Source organism: Mobula birostris, chromosome 4, assembly GCF_030028105.1.
Source record: "Mobula birostris isolate sMobBir1 chromosome 4, sMobBir1.hap1, whole genome shotgun sequence".
In the NCBI taxonomy this organism is placed as follows: Eukaryota; Metazoa; Chordata; class Chondrichthyes; order Myliobatiformes; family Myliobatidae; genus Mobula; species Mobula birostris.
In genome coordinates, this window is record NC_092373.1 from 11,605,518 (window position 1) to 11,628,231 (window position 22,714).

At 42.0% G+C, this 22,714-nt stretch overlaps 1 protein-coding gene across 3 annotated transcripts in view; it reads left to right on the plus strand.

Annotated features, from left to right (window-relative positions):
• LOC140196166 (ski-like protein) overlaps nt 1-22,714 on the plus strand; it is a 112,811-nt gene that overhangs the window by 77,571 nt on the left and 12,526 nt on the right. Inside the window, exons 4-6 of one of the 3 annotated variants that reach the window (XM_072254918.1) lie at nt 8,312-8,553; nt 14,636-14,898; nt 22,294-22,521. In XM_072254918.1, coding sequence (XP_072111019.1) covers nt 8,312-8,553; nt 14,636-14,898; nt 22,294-22,521 — 733 coding nt within the window. The remainder of the gene's footprint in view (nt 1-8,311; nt 8,554-14,635; nt 14,899-22,293; nt 22,522-22,714) is intronic. The other 2 variants (XM_072254919.1, XM_072254920.1) reach the window with 2 other exon arrangements.

Below are 22,714 nucleotides of genomic sequence, written 5' to 3' on the forward strand. Positions count from 1 at the left end.
CAGCACAGCAGCAATGGCTGGAATTTCTGGAAGCAATTCAGAAGGCACAGGATATATACATCCCAAAGAGGAAGAGGTTTTCTAGAGGTAAGATGACACAACCATGGCTAACAAGAGAAGTCAAAGCCAACATAAATGCCAAAGGGATTGGGATATAATAGAGGGAAGTTAGAGGATTGGGAAGCTTTTAAAAACCAACAGAAGACAACTAAAAAGTTATTAAGAAGGTAAGGATTGAATATGAAAGTAGGCCAGCCAATAATATTAAAGAGGATACCAAAGGTTTCTTCAGATACATAAACTGTACAAGGGAGGAGAGAGTGGACATCAGACAGCTGGAAAATTATGCTGGAGAGATAGTAATGGGGGACAACAAAATGGCAGATGAACTGAATAATTATTTTGCGTCATTCTTCACTGTGGAAGACACTAGCAGTATGGTGGAAGTTCCAGGTGTCAAGTGTCATGAAGTGTGCGATGTTACCATAACTAGAGAGAAGGTTCTTGGGCAAGGTGAAAGGTCTGAAGGTAGATAAGTTGCCTGGACCACATGGTGTACACTCCAGGGTTCTGAAAGAGTTGGCTGCAGAGATTGTGGAGGCATTAGTAATGATCTTTCAAGAATAGCTAGATTCTGGAATGGTTCGGGAAGACTGGAAAATTGCAGACACCACTCCACTATTCAAGAAGGGAGAGAGGAGAGAGGCAGAAGAAAGGAAACTATAGATCAGTTAGTCTGACCTCAGTGGTTGAAAGATGTTGGAGTGGATTACTAAGGTTAAGGTCTCTGGGTACTTGGAGGCGTATTATAAAATAGGCCGTAGTCAGCATGGTTTCCTCAAGGAAAAATCTTGCTTGACAAATGTGGAATTCTTTGAAGAAATAACAAGCAGGATACTATAGAGAGAGTGCAGAGGAGATTTACAAAGATGTTGCCTGGATTGGAGGGCATACCTTATGAGAATAGGTTGTGTGTACTTGGCCTTTTCTCCTTGGAGTGACGGAGGATGAGGGGTGACCTGATAGATGTGTATAAAATGATGAGGGATATTTATCGTGTGGATAGCCAGAGGCTTTTCCCCAGCTAACATGGAAGGGCATAGTTTTAAGGTGCTTGGAAATAGGTACTGAGGGGATGTCAGGGGTACGTTTTTCCACAGAGAGTGGTGGGTGCATGGAATGCATTGCTGGTGGCGGTGGTGAAAATGGATAGAATAGGGTCTTTTAAGAGCCTCTTAGATAGGTACATGGAACGTAGAAAAATAGAGGACTATGCACTAGGGAGATCCTAGGCAGTCTCTAGACTAAGTTATATGGTTGGCCGAAGGGCCTGTAATGTGCTGTAAATTTCTATATTCTATGTTCTATGTCCAGGATAGACAAAGGAGATTCGGTTGATGTTGTCACTTGGATTTTCAGCAGGTCTTTCAGAAAGTGCCACACATGATTCTACATAACAAGCTATGGGCCCATGGTATTGCAGGAAAGTTTCTAGCATGGATTAAGCAGTGGTTGATTGGCAGGAGCCCAAGACTGGGAATAAAGGGAGTCTTTTCTGGTTGGTTGCTGGTGACTAGTGGTGTGCTACAGGTGTCTTTGTTGGGACCTGTTATCTTTACATTATATGTCAGTGATTTGGATGGTGGAATTCATGGCTGTGTTGCAAAGTTTGCAAATGATATGAAGATAGGTGGAGGGGCAAATACTTTTGAGAAAGTAAAGAGGCTACACGAGGACTTAGACATTAAGAGAATAGGCAAAGAAATGGCAGATGGAATAGTGTGTCGGGAAGTGTATGATCATGCGCTTTGGTAGAAGAAATGACTGGGTTGACTTTTCTAAAGGGAGAGAAAATACAAAATACTGAGGCACAAAGGGACTTGGGAGTCCTTGTGCAGGATTCCCTAAAGGTTAATTTGCAGGTTGAGTCTCTGGTGAGGAAGGCAAATGCAAAGTTAACATTTATTTCAAGAGGGCTAAAATATAAAAGCAAGGGTCTAATGTTGAGACTTTATAAAACTCTGGTGAGGTCTCACTTGGAGTATTGTGAGCAATTTTGGGTCCCTTAGAAAGGATGTGCTGAAACTGGAGAGGGTTCAAAGGAGGCTCACAAAAATGATTCCAGGATTGAGTGGCTTGTCTTATGAAGTGTGGAAGAGTGTTTGATGGCTCTGGGCCTGTATTCACTGGAATTCAGAAGAATGAGGGGTGACCTAATTGAAACCCATTGAATGGTGAAAGGCCTTGTGGAGAGGATGTTTTCTATGGTGAGAGTCTAAGACCAGAGGTCACAATCTCAGAATCTTGAACGGAGATGAGGAATTTGTTTAGCTAGAGAGTGGTGAATCTGTGGAATTCTTTGCCCAAGGCAGCTGTAGAGGCCAAGTCTTTTGGAATATATTTAAGGCAGAGGTTGATAGATTATTGATAGGTCAGGGCATGAAGGAATATGGGAAGAAAGCAGGAGACTGGGGCTGAGAGGAGAAGTGGATCAGCTATGATGAAATGGCGAAGCCGACTCAATGAGTAGTTAATGCAGAAAAGCAGGTAATTGCGTAGGGTTCACAAACTTTTTCTATCAACTGTACATTTATTATATGTACATAAATGATGCTAGGTACAGGAATGTTTGTACATAAGGTGTTTCTAACAGGAAATGGTAAAGTAGTGGTGGTGGGGTGGGTTAGTGGGTGGAGGTGCAGCCTTACTACATGGGGGTAGTTACTGTTTTTGAGTCTGGTGGTTCTGATGTGGATGTTATATATCCTCTTCCCTGTAGCAGAATTTTGAGCAATGATTTTACTACCTTGCTGCCACATTGTAATATTGCCAGAAGTCCTTCACATAATACAGGTTCTTATAAACTAAATTCATGTCTGCTTATTGCAGACAAAAATTTAAATATGCTTTTATTTTAAGCATTTTTCATGTGGAGGCATATTGTGATAATTATGCTTGGATGCCCCCTTGTGGCTGAAGCCTGATTTTACTCATGTGTAATGATGAAATCTAGAATCTAGTTGTCAAATCTGTTGTATTGCAGCAGCAGTACAGTGCAATACGTAAATATACTATAAATTATGATAAGAAATATACATAAATAATAGGAAATATATTTATGGGAGATGCACTTCTACCAAAAAAGATGTAAAACCCTCCTTCCCTCTGCTAACCTGCTGGTCACCCTTGGGCAAAGTGTGGCACCTGCTTAGCCCCCTGATCAGGGTCATGTGAAGCCATGGGAACAGGTGGGGGATGGTCGTGTGAGCAGCTAGTGCATATTACGTCCTGGTTATTCGACCACTGACACCAGACAATCTGTGAAGAGTATTGATAATGGCTGGAGTCACCCATCTTGTAAAATCACTGCCCAGAAGAAGGCAATGGCAAACCACTCTTGCAGAAAATTTGCTGAGAACAATCATGGTCAAAGACCATGATTGTCCACATCATACCACATGATGATGATAATGACATATTAAAAAAAAAGTCTAAAAGAAATCTGATGGTGGAGGGGCAGAAGCTGTTGCTAAAGTGAAGAGCATGTGTCCTCAGGCTGCTGCACCTCCCCTCTGATGGTAAAAATGAGAAGAGACATATCCTGGAGGTAAAGGTCCTCTGCCATCCGATTCCTAAATGGACATTGAACCCATGAACACTACCTCACTTTTTTAATATATATTATTTCTGTTTTGCACGATTCTTAATCACCAATATACATATACAGCTATTTATTTATTTTTCTTCTATATCATGTATTGAACTGCTGCTGCTAAGTTAACAAATTTCATGACACATGCCAGTAATAATAAACCTGATTCTGATTCTGGTGGATGCTGCCTTTTTGAGGCATTGCCTTTTGAAGGTGTCCTCGATGTTGGGATGCTAGTGCCCATGATGGAGCTATCTGAGTCTACAACCCTCTGATCCCGTGCATTTCCTCTCGTAAGCTGACAGTGGCTTGGCTCTTGGTTTCATACGCTATCCTCTGTTGTTTGTGATAGATGTAAATCATATGGATAAAACAGTAGGTGATCTGATCAATAATATTACCATAAGATCATAAGGCATTGGAGCAGAATTAGGCCATTCAGACCATCAAGTCTGCTCTGCCATTCCATCATAGCTGGTCTATTATCCCTCTCAAACCATATTCTCCTACCTTCTTGTAATCTTTGATACCCTGTCTAAACAAGAAAATTTGTCTGATTCTGAGTATTTATTAACCAACAATGACTGTATTGCTGATGATACAGAAATTGTTGAAGTTATGGTTGGTAGCAAAAGTTATCAGAGGATACAGCTTGACGTACAGTATATCTGTTGGAGATTAGGGTGGAGAAATGGCAAATAGAGCAATCTCGGCGAGTGTGAGGTGTTTAAGAGATCAGATAAGAGAAGGAAATGTACACTAAAATTGGCATCAAGGTCAAGTTTAAGTTTATTGCCATTCAACCATATACATGTAGACAGTTGAATGCCAATAAGCTTAAACTTGAACTTTAACGCCAGCGTTAGTGTTCACTTCCCTCTTGTATCTGATCTCTTAAATAAAACAACTCACACTTGCCCAGATTAAGCTCCATCTGCCATTTCTCCGTCCTAATTTCCAACAGATCTACTGTATAACTCACACACAAAACATCTAGTAATAATACCACAAATACATTAACAAATAACAAAATATATTCAGAAGACTGACACTTAGCATAAAGTGCATTTTCGACACAAGTTAAAAGTAAACAGTATAACACCACTGGCACTTCATAAGTGATGAGACTTGGGTGGTGGCAGGGAGTTCAGGAAGTCTCACGACCTGGTGGAAGAAGCTGTTTCCCATCCCAACAGTTTTTGTCCTAATGCTCTAGTAGGTATCTTCTACCTAATGGTAGGACATTGTGGGATGGATGGGAGGGTTCTTCCTTTGGCCTCCTTTTTCAGTACTGAGGGCCTGATTTCACGCACTTGTCTCTGTTGGACAGAGTACATGATTCGAACACCAGTCCTGAAATGCTCACTGTACTGTTGGCTTTGTTGTGATCTCCAGGTGGCTGGAGGAGGATATTGTAGGATGCTGTCAGTGCCTCCTCTTGAGAATTCTTGGCTCATGGCTGCTCAAATTGGAGAAGGAATACTCAGGATGGTATTGAGAATGTCGAATCCATGTATTTGAAGCCTGTACAAACAGAGAGAACAAATCACCTCACAAGCTGTCTTCTACTGGGAAACTTGCTGTATGGGTTGAACAGTCTGGTATTCGCACAATAGCCTCACCAGACACCATCTGAAGATGAAATAGGACATCATTGCTGATTTTTGTGGCGTTATTTTGTGCTGTGTTTACTAACTAGCTGTTAGTTGCAATAAGATGCAGAAATGTTACCTTATATTTCAGATCCTATAGATGGGAACTGTAAAACTAAATCCTTCAGAAAGCCACGGTATCATAGCAGTTAGCACCAGCCCAGAGTGACATCAAGTTCATTTCCATACGCTTGTAAGGAGTTTGTACGTTCTCCCTGTGACGGCGTAAGCTTCCTCTGGGTGCTCCAGTTTCCTGCCACAGTCCAAAAATGAACTAGGTTATTGTAAGTTGTCCTGTGATTAGCCTAGGGTTAAATAGATGGGTTGCTGGGCGGTGAGGTTTGTTGGGCCAGAAGTGCCTGTTCCACACTGTATCTCTAAATAAAATAAATGAAATTTCGTCTTCACAAACACGAGGGAGTCTGCAGATGCTGGAAATCCAAAGAAACATACACAAAATGCTGGAGGAACTCAGCAGTTCAGGCAGCATCTATGGAAACGAATAAAAAAATCACCCAACAGTTAATTCTGTGGTGGCATGGTAGGTGTAGCGCTACTGATCACTGATCGGAATTCAGTTCATGTCACTACCTATAAGGAATTTGTACGTTCTCCCCGTGACTGCGTGGGTTTCCTCCAGTGCTCTGGTTTCTTCCCACATTCCAGATGGTTAGAGTATGTAAACTGTGGGCATGTTATGTTGGTGCCAGAAGTGTGGCAACACTTGTGGGCTCTCCCCATGACAATCCTTGCTGATTTGATTTGACTCTAACCAAACAGTTCATGTTTTGATGTACATGTGACAAATAAAACTTATCTCTAATCTCTTTTATATAAAAGCTCTGTGCTTTGTCATACCATTCCCAAGTTGAATGGCCTGAACAGAGCTCTATACTCAGCACGGATCTGTGGATTTACTCTGGATTTGCTAACTCCAGTACATCCATGCTGTTTTGTGTTTCCACACCTCCGTAAAGAAGCACAAAATATTACACACAGATTTGGCAGTGATGTAACACTGAATACAATTATAAACCACCCTCTGGTTAATTTTCAGCTTGCTGTGCATTGCCAACACCACCTCCACTATGAGTCTTGAGATTGATTCTGGAAGTGAAGGTTGGATGGTCTCTCTAATTGGCAGCAGATCTGTGTATTTAGCAAGATGAAAATATATCCTTTCAGTTAAATCAGTGGAACTTATAAGGTATTTTGCCTCCTCAGTACCTCAAGACCAGTAAATTGCCTCATTACATGTTATTAATCACGTTTTCTCTGGTTTTTGGTTGAGTCGTATATTTTGGGAAGAAATTTTACCTCAAAGTATGTATCTCGTACTTTGAAGTCTTTTGTTTGATCAGCTTTCAGCATTTGGAAAGAACTGAGAAATCTGCAAATGTGTCTGCTTTTCAGAATCAGAATTGGGCTTATTATCACTGACTTACATGAGATATCGGACCAAGCCATTTGGCCCATTGAGTCTACTCTGCCATTTCATCATGGCTGATTTATTATCCCTATCAAATCTATTCTCATGCCTTCTCCCCAGAACCATTGATGCTCTGACTAACCAAGAACCTATTAACCTCTTCTTTAAATGTACCCAATGACTTGGACTCCACAACTGTCTGTGGCAATGAATTTCACAGATTCACCACCCTCTGACTAAAGAAATTCCTCCTTATCTCTGTTCCAAAGGGATATTCTTCTATTCAGAGGCTGTGCCCTCACGTCCTAGACTCCTACACTATTGGAAACATCCTCTCCATGTACACTCTATCTAGGACTTTCAATATTCGGTAGTTTTCATTGCTATCCCCCCTCATTCTTCTGAATTCCAATGACTACAGGTCCAGGGCCATCAAACGCTCCTCATACATTAACCTTTTCATTCCCAGATTAATTCTCTTGAGCTTCTTCTGGACTCTCTCCAATTCCAGCATAAGCTTCGGGTTGGTTGTAGGGGATTTGCGGCCCGTTCCTTAGTTACAGCCTTCAGCATTTTGGGCATCGAGGGAGAGAGGAAGAGGAGAGCCATCCGCAGTACCACCGATGCGGCAGAGAGGGCCTCAAGATGGCTGTGGCTCAAAAAAGGACAGCCATGGAGTGATAAGTAGCTAGCCATCTGGACACAAGCTGGGGTCTGATCAGCCCTGGCTGGGTCACCTGGAGGAGGTTGTATGATGTTGAAAGACCCGAAACACCCGAAACACTGAAGATGTGTCCAGAAGCATCAATAGATGTATGTACACAGATAAAACTGCTCTGTGTGGTCTGACCAGTAAATTATAAAGCCTCAGCATTAACGTTCTTGCTTTTGTGATGCTGAATTAGTTGTTTTGCAAGTGTATTTAATTTGCACAAAGTAGTTGAATTTGGAAATATTTTTGACTAAACAAGTACTCTATTAAAAGGCTGTTTTGGGACATTGTATGCATCCAGTCATCTGATATTCATAGCTAACCACAGTATTTGGGTTGAACAGTCGATTATATGAATATACTGGAACAAGCTTCGGAATTATCAAATGCAGTTAACACCTGCATAGCAAAGTTCCTATTTACATAATCATTAACTTAATTTACTGAATTTGTTAAGAACATATGTAAGTAACCTTTACAATATAAAGGAGACAATCATCACATTTCCACCAGTGTTCAGAAGACGATATATAAGAACTTATATTAATATAAAAATAAAAGAGAAAATTTTGAAAGACTCAGCAGATCAGTCAGTATCCAAAGAAGGGAGAATCAGAGAGGAAATTTTAGTTGGTATTGGAATAGTTCTGGTTGAGATGAATATGTACAGTAATTTTTATAGAACCAATTTCAAATCTCTATACTTCTGAATTGATATATTTAAAAATAGACCAATGTTTTGAAAGTTTCACAGAGCACTATGAAGCTAAAATTCACACTGAACTTTATTGAAGATATTGGTACACATTTCATAATGTGATACATGTGTTTGATTTTAACTAAACCCGTGTTTTAAAATTCTGCAGCTGTCTTTTATATATGTACGATAAGGTGATAGCTCCAAATGTTTCATTGGCTCCACCTTTACAACGATGTAGAGATGCCACTAAGCCGGTGAATAAAGAATCTGCGATGGACACGTCCACAAGTTTGGAGGAGGAGGTGAAACATCAGAAGGAAAATGTGGATAAGAAGCTGATTTCGTATTACGCATCATCTCCAGAAGAGGAAGGAAGCAACACCTCATTTGCAGATTCCTACCATTCATGTGAGTTCAATGTGTTGATTAGGTATTGCAATATGTCTTGGAGGAAGCACGATTTGAGCATGATTTTTTATTTGTCATTATGGATGCCGTAATTTTCAAGATCCTGTTTAAGTGGGGATTTGAAAGTTTGTTCTTGAGAATGAGCTCAGTTTCTTTGATGACATTAAAAACAAAAGGGTTCCAAACTGGTTTTCGTATTAACTGCTCTGCCAAGTGTAGATTTTGGTCACAGTAAATACTGTAAGGAAGGTTATTAGCGAACATTACTATATGATACGATTCTCTGGGGATAGTCACCTTGACCTGGGTGGAGAGGCTTGTGAGTTCTTGAGATCCCAAGAATGGTGCTGCCTGGAGCTTAGCTTCTGGTAAGGTCACCCAGGGTGGTACAGTCAAGGAGGAGGTTAAAGACAAATAGTAATCCAACCAAGACCTCAACGGTGGAGCTGGCAGAAGGTGGTGACACATTACAACAGCAGTGACGGTGGTGGAAGGCTGCAGCAATGAAGAGTCCCCAGTCATCTTGCATGCCATGGCACTGGTCCGTGACCCCGACCTGACAAGGACAGTGTGGTGGCTGCCCGTGCATCAGCCTCCCCACATTAAGCAAAGTCACACACAGGCATTTTCAGTTAAGAGAATAACCCCTTGGGAGAACATCATACTCAGCTGGAGTGATCGCATTGCTAATGAAAATTGAGTGTGTGGAATTGGAACATGTTGTCAAGGGCTAGTATATTTTAGGGATTGCGGATCATGAGGATTCACGTTTCATTCTCGGACTGCTGAAATGTGACAGATGGTATTCCCTAGTGTTCAGGAGCTTTAGCCTTTTCACTGCATTCTATATATGCAGGAATAGGATGGGTGAAACATAGAAACATAGGAAATAGGTGCAGGAGTAGGCCATTTGGCCCTTCAAGCCTGCACCGCCATTTATTATGATCATGGCTGATCATCCACTCAGAACCCTGCACCAGCCTTCCCTCCATACCCCCGATCCCTTTAGCCACAAGGGCCATATCTAACTCCCTCTTAAATATAGCCAATGAACTGGCCTCAACTGTTTCCTGTGGCAGAGAATTCCACAGATTCACCACTCTCTGTGTGAAGAAGTTTTTCCTAACCTCAGTCCTAAAAGGCTTCGCCTTTATCCTCAAACCGTAACCCCTCGTTCTGGACTTCCCCAACATCGGGAACAATCTTCCTGCATCTAGCCTGTCCAAACCCTTTAGGATTTTATATGTTTCAATCAGATCCCCCTCAATCTTCTAAATTCAAACGAGTACAAGCCTAGTTCATCCAGTCTTTCTTCATTTGAAAGTCCTGCCATCCCGGGAGTCAATCTGGTGAACCTTCTTTGTACTCCCTCTATGGCAAGGATGTCTTTCCTCAGATTAGGGGACCAAAACTGCACACAATACTCCAGGTGTGGTCTCACCAAGGCCTTGTACAACTGCAGTAGTAACTCCCTGCTCCTGTACTCGAATCCTCTTGCTATAAATGCCAGCATACCATTCGCCTTTTTCACCGCTTGCTGTACCTGCATGCCCACTTTCAATGACTGGTGTATAATGACACCCAGGTCTCGTTGCACCTCCCCTTTTCCTAATCGGCCACCATTCAGATAATAATCTGTTTTCCTATTTTTGCCACCAAAGTGGATAACTTCACATTTATCCACATTAAATTGCATCTGCCATGAATTTGCCCACTCACCCAACCTATCCAAGTCACCCTGCATCCTCTTAGCATCCTCCTCACAGCTAACACTGCCGCCCAGCTTCGTGTCATCTGCAAACTTGGAGATGCTGCATTTAATTCCCTCATCTAAGTCATTAATATATGTTGTAAACAACTGGGGTCCCATCACTGAGCCTTGCGGTACCCCACTAGTCACCGCCTGCCATTCTGAAAAGGTCCCGTTTATTCCCACTCTTTGCTTCCTGTCTGCTAACCAATTCTCTATCCACATCAATACCTTACCCCCAATACCGTGTGCTTTAAGTTTGCACACTAATCTCCTGTGTGGGACCTTGTCAAAAGCCTTTTGAAAATCCAAATATACCACATCCACTGGTTCTTCCCTATCCACTCTACTAGTTACATCCTCAAAAGATTCTATGAGATTCGTCAGACATGATTTTCCTTTCACAAATCCATGCTGACTTTGTCTGATGATTTCACCGCTTTCCAAATGTGCTGTTATCACATCTTTGATAACTGACTCCAGCAGTTTCCCCACCACCGACGTTAGGCTAACTGGTCTATAATTCCCTGGTTTCTCTCTCCCTCCTTTTTTAAAAGGTGGGGTTACATTAGCCACCCTCCAATCCTCAGGAACTAGTCCAGAATCTAACGAGTTTTGAAAAATTATCACTAATGCATCCACTATTTCTTGGGCTACTTCCTTAAGCGCTCTGGGATGCAGACCATCTGACCCTGGGGATTTATCTGCCTTTAATCCCTTCAATTTACCTAACACAACTTCCCTACTAACATGTATTTCGCTCAGTTCCTCCATCTCACTGGACCCTCTGTCCCCTACTATTTCTGGAAGATTATTTATGTCCTTCTTAGTGAAGACAGAACTAAAGTAATTATTCAATTGGTCTGCCATGTCCTTGCTCCCCATAATCAATTCACCTGTTTCTGTCTGTAGGGGACCTACCACATCCAAAAGTCTTTACCAGTCTTTTCCTTTTTACATATCTATAAAAGCTTTTACAGTCAGGTTTTATGTTCCCTGCCAGTTTTCTCTCATAATCTTTTTTCCCCTTCCCAATTAAGCCCTTTGTCCTCCTCTGCTGAACTCTGAATTTCTCCCAGTCCTCAGGTGAGCCACTTTTTCTGGCTAATTTGTGTGCTTCTTCTTTGGAATTGATACTATCCCTAATTTCTCTTGTCAGCCACGGGTGCACTACCTTCCTTGACTTATTCTTTTGCCAAACTAGGATGAACAATTGTTGTAGTTCATCCATGCAATCTTTAAATGCTTGCCATTGCATATCCACCGTCAATCCTTTAAGTGTCATTTGCCAGTCTATCTTAGCTAATTCACGTCTCATACCTTCAAAGTTACCCCTCTTTAAGTTCAGAACCTTTGTTTCTGAATTAACTGTGTCACTCTCCATCTTAATGAAGAATTCCACCATATTATGGTCACTCTTACCCAAAGGGCCTCTCACGGCAAGATTGCTAATGAACCCTTCCTCATTGCTCAAAACCCAGTCTAGAATAGCCTGCTCTCTAGTTGGTTCCTCGACATGTTTTTTCAAAAACCCACATACATTCCAAGAAATCGTCTTCCTCAGCACCTTTACCAATTTGGTTCACCCAATCTACATGTAGATTGAAGTCACCCATTATAACTGCTGGTCCTTTATTGCACACAATAAAGAATAAAGAATTGTGTTTCCAAGTTTACAGTTGATATTGGACTAGAAGGCAGAGTAAACTTTGTGTAAGAAAGAAGGAAGTTACTTAAGATCATAGGTTATGACTGGAGAAAAACGGAAGGTGGAGTTCAAGAGAAGGTAGTGAGATATCTCCGATTTGAATCAGAGAATGACACAAGCCTATTCAGCTTTTTTTTATGGTGAGAGGCAAGTGCCTATGGAAGTGCAAAGAGATATAAAAATCTGATTACCTAAATAATTGAAGTCTTCCAGACAGTTGAAGAACCTTTCTTAAAGGCTGATGGAATCCTATCCGTAATTCAAAGTGTTTGGAATTCAGTTGTGAAAAATGATGCTTCACTGGTGCAGAATCTTGATCAGACTTCTTGTGTTCTGCACTCAGAGGCCATTCTATTAGATACTCCTGTACACTTGCTTATTAATGCAGATATCTGCAATGTTCCCTCTAATTTTTATTTACAGTTCTGCGGACCAACCATTGCTCTCGCAGGAAATTTTTACACGGCCTGAAAACTATGCGACATATTGTATAAAAGAAAACTGCAGCTCTGCAGAAACAAGGGTTATGTGTGCGGGAACATTTCAATGACTGTGAGACTGCACACATGCGCAGTTTAGAGGAAACAGGTTTACTCAGTCCATCGTGTGGCAGCATCTCAATGCATAAGAGCATGCAAACTTGCTCGAGGTTCAGTTATTGTTCAGACCAAACATCAGAATGGGGGAAGAAATATGTTCTAAGTGACTTTGACTGTTGATTGTTTGTTGGTGCCAGACACGGTGATTTGAGTGACCTCAGGCACTGCTGATTTCCTGGGATTTTCATGCACAACAGTTTTCTGGAGCTTATAGAGAAAGGTGTGAAAAACAAATGATATCCAGTGAGTGGCAATTCTGTGGGCAAAAGTGCACCTTAATGAGAGAGGTCGGAGGAGAACGGCCAGACTGGTTCAAGCTGACAGGAAGATAATAGTATTTCAAATAACTGCGTGTTACAACAGCGGTGTGCAAAAGAGCATCTCTGTCTGTACATGTGTCAAACCTAGCTGTGGATGGTCTACAGCAGCAGAAGACCACGAACATACACTCAGTGGCCAATTTATTAGGTACCCTTTGTACCTAATAAAGTGGCCTCTGAGTGTATTTTTGGCCACTGACTATGATATGGGAAGTGCATATCCACCAGAGATGATACCAGGACTTTATGGGTTAAATAGTGAATAACACTTTTACTTACTTCTACTTAGAAAGCCAAGAAATTATCAACTTAAGTATTTAAAATAGTAAAGGCAAACTGTTTCTTCCAGTGGGACTATACACTAAAGGGATTCGTAATCTACTATCAGAGTGAGCAACTTGCGAGTGAAACTAGAAAGAATTTTTCCATGTTGAAACCAGTTGAAATGTGCTATTAAGGGATATGGGATTAGAATATAGAACATAAAACAGCACCGCACAGGCCCTTCGGCCCATGATGTTGTAGCAAACTTTTAACCTACTCTAAGATCAATCTAACCCTTCCCTCCATCATAACCTAACATTTTCCTTTCATCCACGTGCCTTTCTGAGTCTCTTAGACGTCCCTAATGTACCTACCTCTACCACCACTCCGGCACTGTATTACACATACTTATCATTATCATTTTCTGTGTGTGGGGGGGAGCTATCTCTGACACCCCCCATTTTTCCAAAATTAAGTAACCTCTCATCCTCCTTTGCTCCAAAGAGAGAAGCCCTAGCTCGCTTAACCTGTTCTCATAAGATGTGTTTTCTAATCCAGGTAGCATCCTGGTAAATATCCTCTGCACCTTCCCTAAAGCTTCCACATCCTTCCTATAATGAGGTGACCAGACCTGAACACAATACTCTAAGTGTAGTTAGTCTACCCAGAGTTTTATAGAGGTGGAACATAACCTCATGGCTGTTGAATTCAGTCCCTGAACTAATGAAGGCTGACACACCATAAGCCTTCTTAACTACCCTATCAACTTGCGTAGCAACTTTGAGGGATCTGTAGACATGGGACAACTCAGTTATGAGTAGGATTGGGCCACAGAAACTGATATGGTGCACAGGTTCAAAAGGCTGTACACTCATAAGACAGCAGAATTCATTTAGCCCATCGAGTCTGGTCTGCACTGTGCTCCCACACTGAAGCAGAAATTATAATTAAAATTATTACTTGAATGTTTGCTCATTCCTATTTTTTACGATTTCTATTTCTTAACATTGTCTTTTTTAAAAAGACTTCAGAACCTTAATATTTCAAAATGGAATCCTAGAATTTTAGTATCTGTTTTAGTATGAAAAGTAATTTCTTTGGTTTATATCGCTGATTGAAATAGCTCCTTGATGCAAATGTGTTATAAGGTTTAAAGGTTACCACAGTAGTGTAGCAGTTAGCTTGGGGTGTCAGAGTTCAGAGTTCAATCCTGATGTCTGTAAAAAGTTTGTACCTTCTCCCCATAGGTTTTCTCCGGGTGCTTCAGTTTCCTCCCTCGGTTAGTAGGTTAGTTGGTCATTGTAAATTGTCCTGTGATTAGGCTAGGGTTAAGTAGGTGGTTTGCTGAGTGATACAGCTTGTTGGGCCAGAAGAATCTGTTCCAGGCTATATCTGTAAATAAAAAATAAAATAAATTTTTCATTTCTTTTTCTCCTGAAAGGTCACCGAGCTTCAGTCTCTTCCACTGCAGATGAAGAATACATCAAGTGTGAAAGTGTCAGCAACAAAAACAAAGAGGGGATTCCCACGGACTTAAGTAGCAATTCATCACGTACTGATAAAGAGACTTGTAATTCTTCTCTGCACATTGGAGAGCACACAGAAGAGGAGAATGAAAAAATAGTGGAACAAATCATGAAGACGTACTGTCTACAGCAGGAGAAACTGAATACCACAATTCACCAGAAGAAGCATTTGCAAATGGTAACGTGAAAGGGCTTAATGGAGGGGAAAGGAGGGCTATGGATCACACATAGTTAGAGAGGTTTACTTTAAACTGGAATTATGGTTGGCATAATTATGAGTTAAAACACCTGTTCCTGTGTTGCACTGTTCTCTGTTCAATGTTAAACATAAATATTTCAACTATCGATTGCACTAAAAGAAAAATGAGGTATTAGATCAGTTTTACTCAGCTGCAGAATTTAGTCTACTCTTATTGAATTGCTATTAAAGAAGAAAGATACTTGTATATGTTAGTACTTGACATAACCTGAGAGCTCCCCAAAGTGCATATTTTAATTAAGCCCTTCACCCCTACTCTGGCATAGTTGACTGACAGCAAATCACCAGAGTCTGCCTTCGGCCAGTTCTTCTTCCTCTCCCGGGGATGAGGTCTTTGGATCTTCTGTTGCCATTTCTGTAGCACTGGATTTTTATGGGATGAGGTCGCTAGCCCTATGATCAACCTTCCTCCTTTTGCAGCCAGGCTTGGGACTGTCTGTGGTGGAATTCAAAATGCATGACAGACAGTAACGTATTTCTGAATTATACCCACTTGTCAGAAATGTGAATACTTGAGAAATAGGGGCCTGGATGGGCCATTTGTACTTAAAGTTTGCACCCCCATTCATCAAGATCATGGCTGATCACCTCAATACCATATCTGATCTTCAGTCTGACTTCACGATTTCCATATCCCTTGATTCCGTTAATGTCCAGAGACCTCTGTCTCCATTCTGAATAAAATTAATAACTGACCTCCACAACTTTCTAATATAGACAATTAAAGATTCACCACAATTCATGAAAAAAATTCTCCTTATCGTCTTCTCTTATCCTGAGACAGTTCAGCCAGGAGAAATATCTGCCAATCTTTTAACCTAGGATCAATCAGAATTAGAATCAGGTTTAATATCACTGGTATGTGTCATGAAATCCAAGTACTTCCAAAGAAAGAGGCAGGTCCTAAGAAGCCAGCTGAATGGGAAGTACATGATCAGAGCCATCAACACATTTGCCCTACCAGTCATCAGATACCCAGCCGCAGTAGTGTGCTGGCCAAGGAATGAACTGGCAGCCGCTGACATCAAGACCCGGAAGCTACCAACAATACATGGAGGATTCCATCCAAAGTCCAATGTGGAGCAACTGTACATCCGCCGGAATAAAGGAGGATAGGGACTTGGAATTGTGCAGGCCACAGTCCTGGAAGAAATGCAAAACATCTGTGAGTATATCAGGAAGATGGCCCAAAGGACGACCTGCTAGGAGAATACTGCTGACAACAGGCAGGGATATGGAAGTGGAAGTGGGTGAAGCAGAGCCAGAGGACCAGAGGCCATGGCAGGACAAGCCACTGCACGGGATGTACTAGTTATCGGAGGTGGCTGATGTAAGAGCTGGAAATGGCAGGGCTGAAGGACTGCACAAGAACAGGCACTGAGCACGACAGCAATAGAAGCAGGGGTCTATCACACCAGACAAGACCCAAGATGCCGACTGTGCAAGAAATCCACTAAAACCATCCAGCACATAGTAGCAGTGTGCCAGATGCAGGCAGGGACAGCATGCGCTGAACAGCACGCGCTGAACAGCACAACCAGGTTGCAGGAATTGTGACAGGAACATCCGCGCTGAGTATGGATTGGATACTCCAAGTCCAAATGTGAGAAGGTAGTCCACCTGAGAAGGTAGTGGAGAAATGAGAGAGCTGACATCCTGTGGGACTTCCAAATACAGACTGGTGAGCAGGTGCTGGCCAACCAATCAGACATGGTAAAGTGGACAAGGAACAGAAGAAAGCTATAGTAATGGATGTGGCAATCCCGAATGACAGTAACATCACGAAGAAAGAGTATGAGAAGCTGGAGAAATACCAGGGCGTGAAATAGCAGATAGAAAGGATGTGGGAGATGACACAAGATTGAGGGGAAAATACATATATACACCACCCATAAGAGGTGACATTAAATTATATATAAAGTTAAATAACATTAGTAGTGCCAAAAGAAATAGAAAGAAAAAATAGTGAGGAAATGTGATGGGTTCAGTGTCCATTCAGAAATATGATGGCAGAGGGAAAGAAGCTAATCCAGAATCACTGAGATCAATCTAACCCTTCCCTCCTACCTAGCGCTCCATTTTTTAAAAATATCATCTATATGTCATGACCCTAATGCACCTGCAACTACCACCACCCCTGTCAGGGCATTCCATGTAGTCACTACTCTGTGTGTGAAGAATTTACCTCTGACATCCCCCTGTACTTTCCTCCAGTCATCTTAAACTTATGTCATCTCATATTAGCTATTTCCATCCTGAGAAAAAGCGAATTGCCATCCACACAATCTATGCCCCTGTTCATCTTGAACAACACTTTCAAACCACCTCTCGTCCTCCTTCACTCCAAAGTGAAAAGCCCTAGCTTGTTCATCCAATCCTCATAAGACAGGAGGAGATTTATGCTCCCAAGCTTTGGAAAATACACGCTTAATCTACTCAATGTCTCTTCATATGGCAAACCTGCCATCTGAGCACTCTCTACGGTTGGTACATTTTTTTGTAGGTAAGGGACTAAGTGGTTGCTATACTCCTGATATGGTCTCACCAAAAAAATTATAATTGCAGTAACACAAAGAGATTCTGCAGATGGTGGAACCCCAGAGTAAAACACACAAAATGCTGGAGGCAAATGCTGTAGTAAGATGCCTCTGCCTTTGTAATCAAATCTCTTCAAAATACAGGCCAACATACACTTATTTTCCTTGCTGCACCTGTGTGTTAGTTTTGGACAAGGACACCTCCATCCTTTCAAATACCCAACGTCTCAGCACTTGAAAATACTCTGTCTTCCTGTTCGGTGCACCAAAGTGGATAACTTTGCATTTTCCCATATTAAAACTAATCTCCACGTTCCCAACTAATCACCAGATTGTCTGTGGACCGTTTCAGCTTCGTTACATCCCATTCTCTACTGATAATCCAACCCAGTATACTAAGCAAAATTGGAAATATTACACAAGAGATTTTGCAGATGCTGGAAATCCAGAGGTTCACACACAAAATACTAGAGGAACTCAGCAGGTCAGGCAGTATTTATGGTGATATTTTGGGTGGAAATCCTTCATCAGGACTGGAAAGAAAGGGTGGAAGACAACAGAATAAGGAACTGAGGGGAGGGGAAGGAGTACAAGCTGGAAGGTGAAGCCGGGTGGGTAGGGGAGGGGGTGATGAAGTAAAAAGCTGGGAGGTGATAGGTGTAAAAGGTTAAAGGGCTGATGAAGAAGGAAGATGGCCTTTCCCTTAGTAAGCTCAAGCCTGTTTGCTGTATAAAGCATTCCCTCTCTTGCGATCCGACGCCAACGTGATTTTCCCAGTCTTGTATATTGAAGTCCCCCATTACAATTCTGACATTACCCTTATTTCATGTGTTTTCCAGCTCTTTGCAATCTCAACCCCACATTTTGGCTACTATTTGGAGGCCCATATATGATTCCATAATTGTTTTTTTACTCTTGCAGTTTCTTAACTCCACGTACAACACTTCACCATTCTCTGCCCCTACATCAGTGCTTTGTAAAGATGTAATTGCATCTCTTACCAACAGAGCGACAGCACCGCCTATGCCTTCTTCCACGGCCTTTTCATATAAAGTATATAGTTTGATGTTAAAGCTCCCAACTATAGTGTTCTTTCAGCTACGACTCAGTGATGCCCACAACATCATACTGACCAATCTCTAATTGCGCCACGAGTTTGTCCACCTTATTCTGGGTGCTACGCACATATAAATACAGCACCTTCAGTCCTGCATTCTTTGCCCCTTTGAATTTTGCCTCTGTGGTACAATTTAACTCAGCTTTGCCTGCATTTGTACCTAATCATTGGCTTGTCCTTCCTGACATTCGTGTTCCACCCATCATGTGCTTTCAAACCTGCTAGCTCTTCCTCAGCTGTATCTTACTGGTTCCTATCTCCCTGCCATATTCGTTTAAACCACTTCCAACAGCTGTAGTGAACTTGCCCACAAGATTATTAGTCCCCTTTGGATTCAAGTAAAACCCATCCCTTTTGTACAGGTCCCACCTGCCCCAGAAGAGGTCCCAATTATCTAAAAATCTGAATCCCTGCACCTGCTCCAATTCTTCAGCTACGTATTTATCTGCCACCTCATTCTATTGCCATCCTCACTGTTGCTTGGCACACGTCCTGTTTCTCAGCTTCCTTCCTAACTCCCTGTATTCTCCCATTTTCTGCCTATGTCATTGGTACCAATACGTACCACGACTTCCGGCTGCTCACCCTCCCTTCTCAGGGTATTATGAACATTTCAGAAACACTTCAGATTCTGGCACCTGGGAGGCAAACTACCATCCGTGTTTCTTTTTCGCATCGCAGAACTGCCTATGTATCCCCCTAACTACAGAGTCTCCTATTACCGCTGCCATCCTCTTCAGCTCCTTAGTTTTTAGGCCACAGAGCCAGACTTGGTGCTTCTCCCAGGTAGGTCGCCTCCTCCCCCCAACAGTACTCAGAATGGAGTACTTATTGAGGGCGATGGCCACAGGGGTGCTGTCCACGATCTGACATTCTCTCTTCCCGCTCCTGACAGTCATCCACATATCAGTCTCTAAGAGCTGTGGGATGACTACCTCCCTGTAGCCCCAGTCTATTGCTTCATTTTCTCTAATAAGCCGAAGGTCATCGAGCTGCAGCTCCAGTTGCCTAACACGGTCTCTGAGGAGCTGCATCTTGATGCACCTGGCACAGATGCTGGAGGCTGGTAGTCTCCTGTAAATCTCACATCTGACACCCAGAACAGAACACTGTGTAGACATACCCCCTAGTCTCTCAAGAGTTAAATAAGAAAAAAAGAAATAAGAAATAAGGAATGAACTTACCTACTTACCTTGCCTCCGACTGTCCTTGTTGAAGACCTGTTGAGCCAAAGTCTTACTGCTCTGACTCAGACCACTCTGATGAGGGCCGCTGTGCTGGATGGTACCCCTCTTTTATGGAGAATGGGTTTTAAAGCTCTTCGCCGGAATTCTGCAGAAACTCTTTCACTGTGTCTGTACAATACTCCAATCAAAGACTCCCGCTGAGAAAACTTCCTGCTGTTTGCCGGATTTGTCTGGGAATGCTTCTATTGCGTCTGCACAGTACTACAATCCAATTAAAATGGTTGGCCACAGGGAAATTCTGTTATTTTGCTGTTGGAGGAAAGGAAAATTGGAAATAGTACATTTTATTCCTTAGGGCAACTCATTGATGGAGTTTGCAAATAGGTGGTGCTCAAACACCAATCCCTGTGCTACGTACCCATAGCCTGAGCAAGATCAGTTCATTCCTTCTCTTTACAAGCTCAGTCTCAGTCCATGACACTATATTACTTCCCAACCCGAATGCTTTAAAACACGAGAAATTTTGCAGATGCTGGAAATCCAGAGCAACACACATAAACTGCTGGAGGAACTTCTCAGCCTGAAATGTTGACTGTTCATTCATTTCAATAGATGCTGCTTGACCTGCTGAGTAACTCCAGCATTTTGTGTGCGTAACCTTGTTTTCCAACCTCTTTTGTGGTACTTTAAGATAAGCCTTCAGAAAATAAACAACTCCCTCAGATTAGTCAAACATGACTCTCCTTGCATAAATACATCTATTGTTTTAAGAATCTTGTGGTCCAGAGCCGTAAGTTCTGCCTGTGCTCATGAACCAGCCTTGTGTGTTGGAGATGCAGTGCGCTATGGAATTCTTTACTGCCAAGAAAAAGGAAAAAAATACAGGATCTGCGGGGATGTTGCTGCTGAAGGTTTGTGGAGTTTAGGAGCAAAGCTAGATATGACACAAACACAAGAGACTCAGCAGATGCTGGAAATCCAGAGCAACACACAAATTTTGGAGGAACTCAGCAGGTCCGACAGCATCTATGAAGGGGAATAAATGGTTGATGTATGGGGGTAAGACCTGTCCTGTCAAACTAAAGGGTGGTGAATCTGTGGAATTCATTATCAGAGACAGATTTGTGGAGGTCAAGTTATTGGGTATACTTAAAGTGGTGGTTGATAGGTTCATGATTAGTCAGGGTATCAAAAGTCACAGAGAAGGCAGGGTTGAGAGAATCAGCCATGACGGAATCACAGAACAGACTCGATGAGCCAAATGTCTTAGAATCGATTTGCAAGATGTACAGTCAGTGATGACAGCAGCAGGATCTGATCTACAGATAATTTAAACAAAAATCCTAAAATTTAAAGATTTTGCCAAAATTTATTTGTAACTTAGTCTTGATTTTTAGTGATTAATGTGTGTACAGTAGAGCTACTGTATGTAAAAAATCACAATAGAAGCCATCCAATTCAAGCTGAACATAAAGGAATTGATCAGTGACATGGCATACTGATTATTTAAACTGATGTTAGTATTTGAAATTGCTGCTCTTCTCAGTAAAGATGCTCAGTGGGACAAATCTCTGAGACCATGCTGGTCTCATAGTCAAGATGACTATTTTAGGATAACTATTGATTATTAAAGCAATATTATGGTTGCTATGGCAGCATTGTGGTTAGTGTAATACTATTAAAGTGTTATGGACCTGGATCGAACTCCTGCAGCTGTCTGTAAGGAGTTTGTACATTCTCCCCGTGACCACATGGGTTTCCCTGCTCTTGCTCCAGTTTCCTCCCACGTTCCAAAGAAGTGCAGGTTAATTAGTCACGTGTGTAATTGGGTGGTGCGGGCTCATTGGTCTGGGAGGGCCTGTTACCGTGCTGTATCTCAATACAAACATAATTTCCAAATCGGTAAACCAACCTGCCAATTTACTGAGCTGGCTTTTTGCTAGAAATGTGAAATAAAAATGGTGAAAGCAAGAAAGAGCATGTACAAAGAGAAATATTGTCCATTCATAATCATGAAATTACTGGATTATTGCTAAAAATTAAAATCTATGTATCATGGTAGCGTAGCAGTTATTGCAGCGCTATTACAGCTCAAAGCACAGGAGTTCAACTCTAAGTAGTTTGTACGTTCCACCTGTGACCACGTGGATTTCCTCCACGTACTCCAGTTCCCTCCTACTGTCCAAAGACGTATGGGTTAGTCGGCTAATTGGTTATCGTAAATTGTCTTGTGATTAGGCTAGTGTTAAATAGGTGAGTTGCTGGGTGGTGCAACTCGTTGGGCTGGAAGGGCCTGTCTGCACCGTATCTCTAAGTATATAAACTTAACAGGTCCATTGATAGCGACATAGGCAGAGACAGAAATATCCTGAGGATGAGTCAAAGCAAGTCACAGGCAGACAAAAACCGGGCCTGTGTTAGTTACTAAGCCCATTGATATCCTGATTTAAGTCTGGCTTTCTTTTCTGCTCAGGAAGTGGAGTTATTGCAAGTGACAAAGAGGATGAAACTGAAGGAATTGAGTGAGGAGAAGCTGGGTCTGCAGCACGAGCTGGATTTTCTGCAGTCTGACCATGCACAGAGAATGAGTGCATCTCATGATGAACAGGCCGACTTAGAATGGCGGTTGGAACAGCTGAAGCAAGGCTGTCTGTGTGATCATACTACAGGGAAGAGCCAAGAGGCTGAGTACACTGCACAGGTATATTTGTCTGAGGTGTTACCCACAGCAGAGATAAAAAAAAAAGCGGCGGGGTGTATTAATCTTCAGTTTATTAAAACTAAATACTCAAAACTAAATATGATATGTCAGGGGTAAGCTTTTTACTCAGAGTGTGGTGAGTGTGTGGAATGGGCTGCCGGCAACAGTGGTGGAGTTGGATACGATAGGGTCT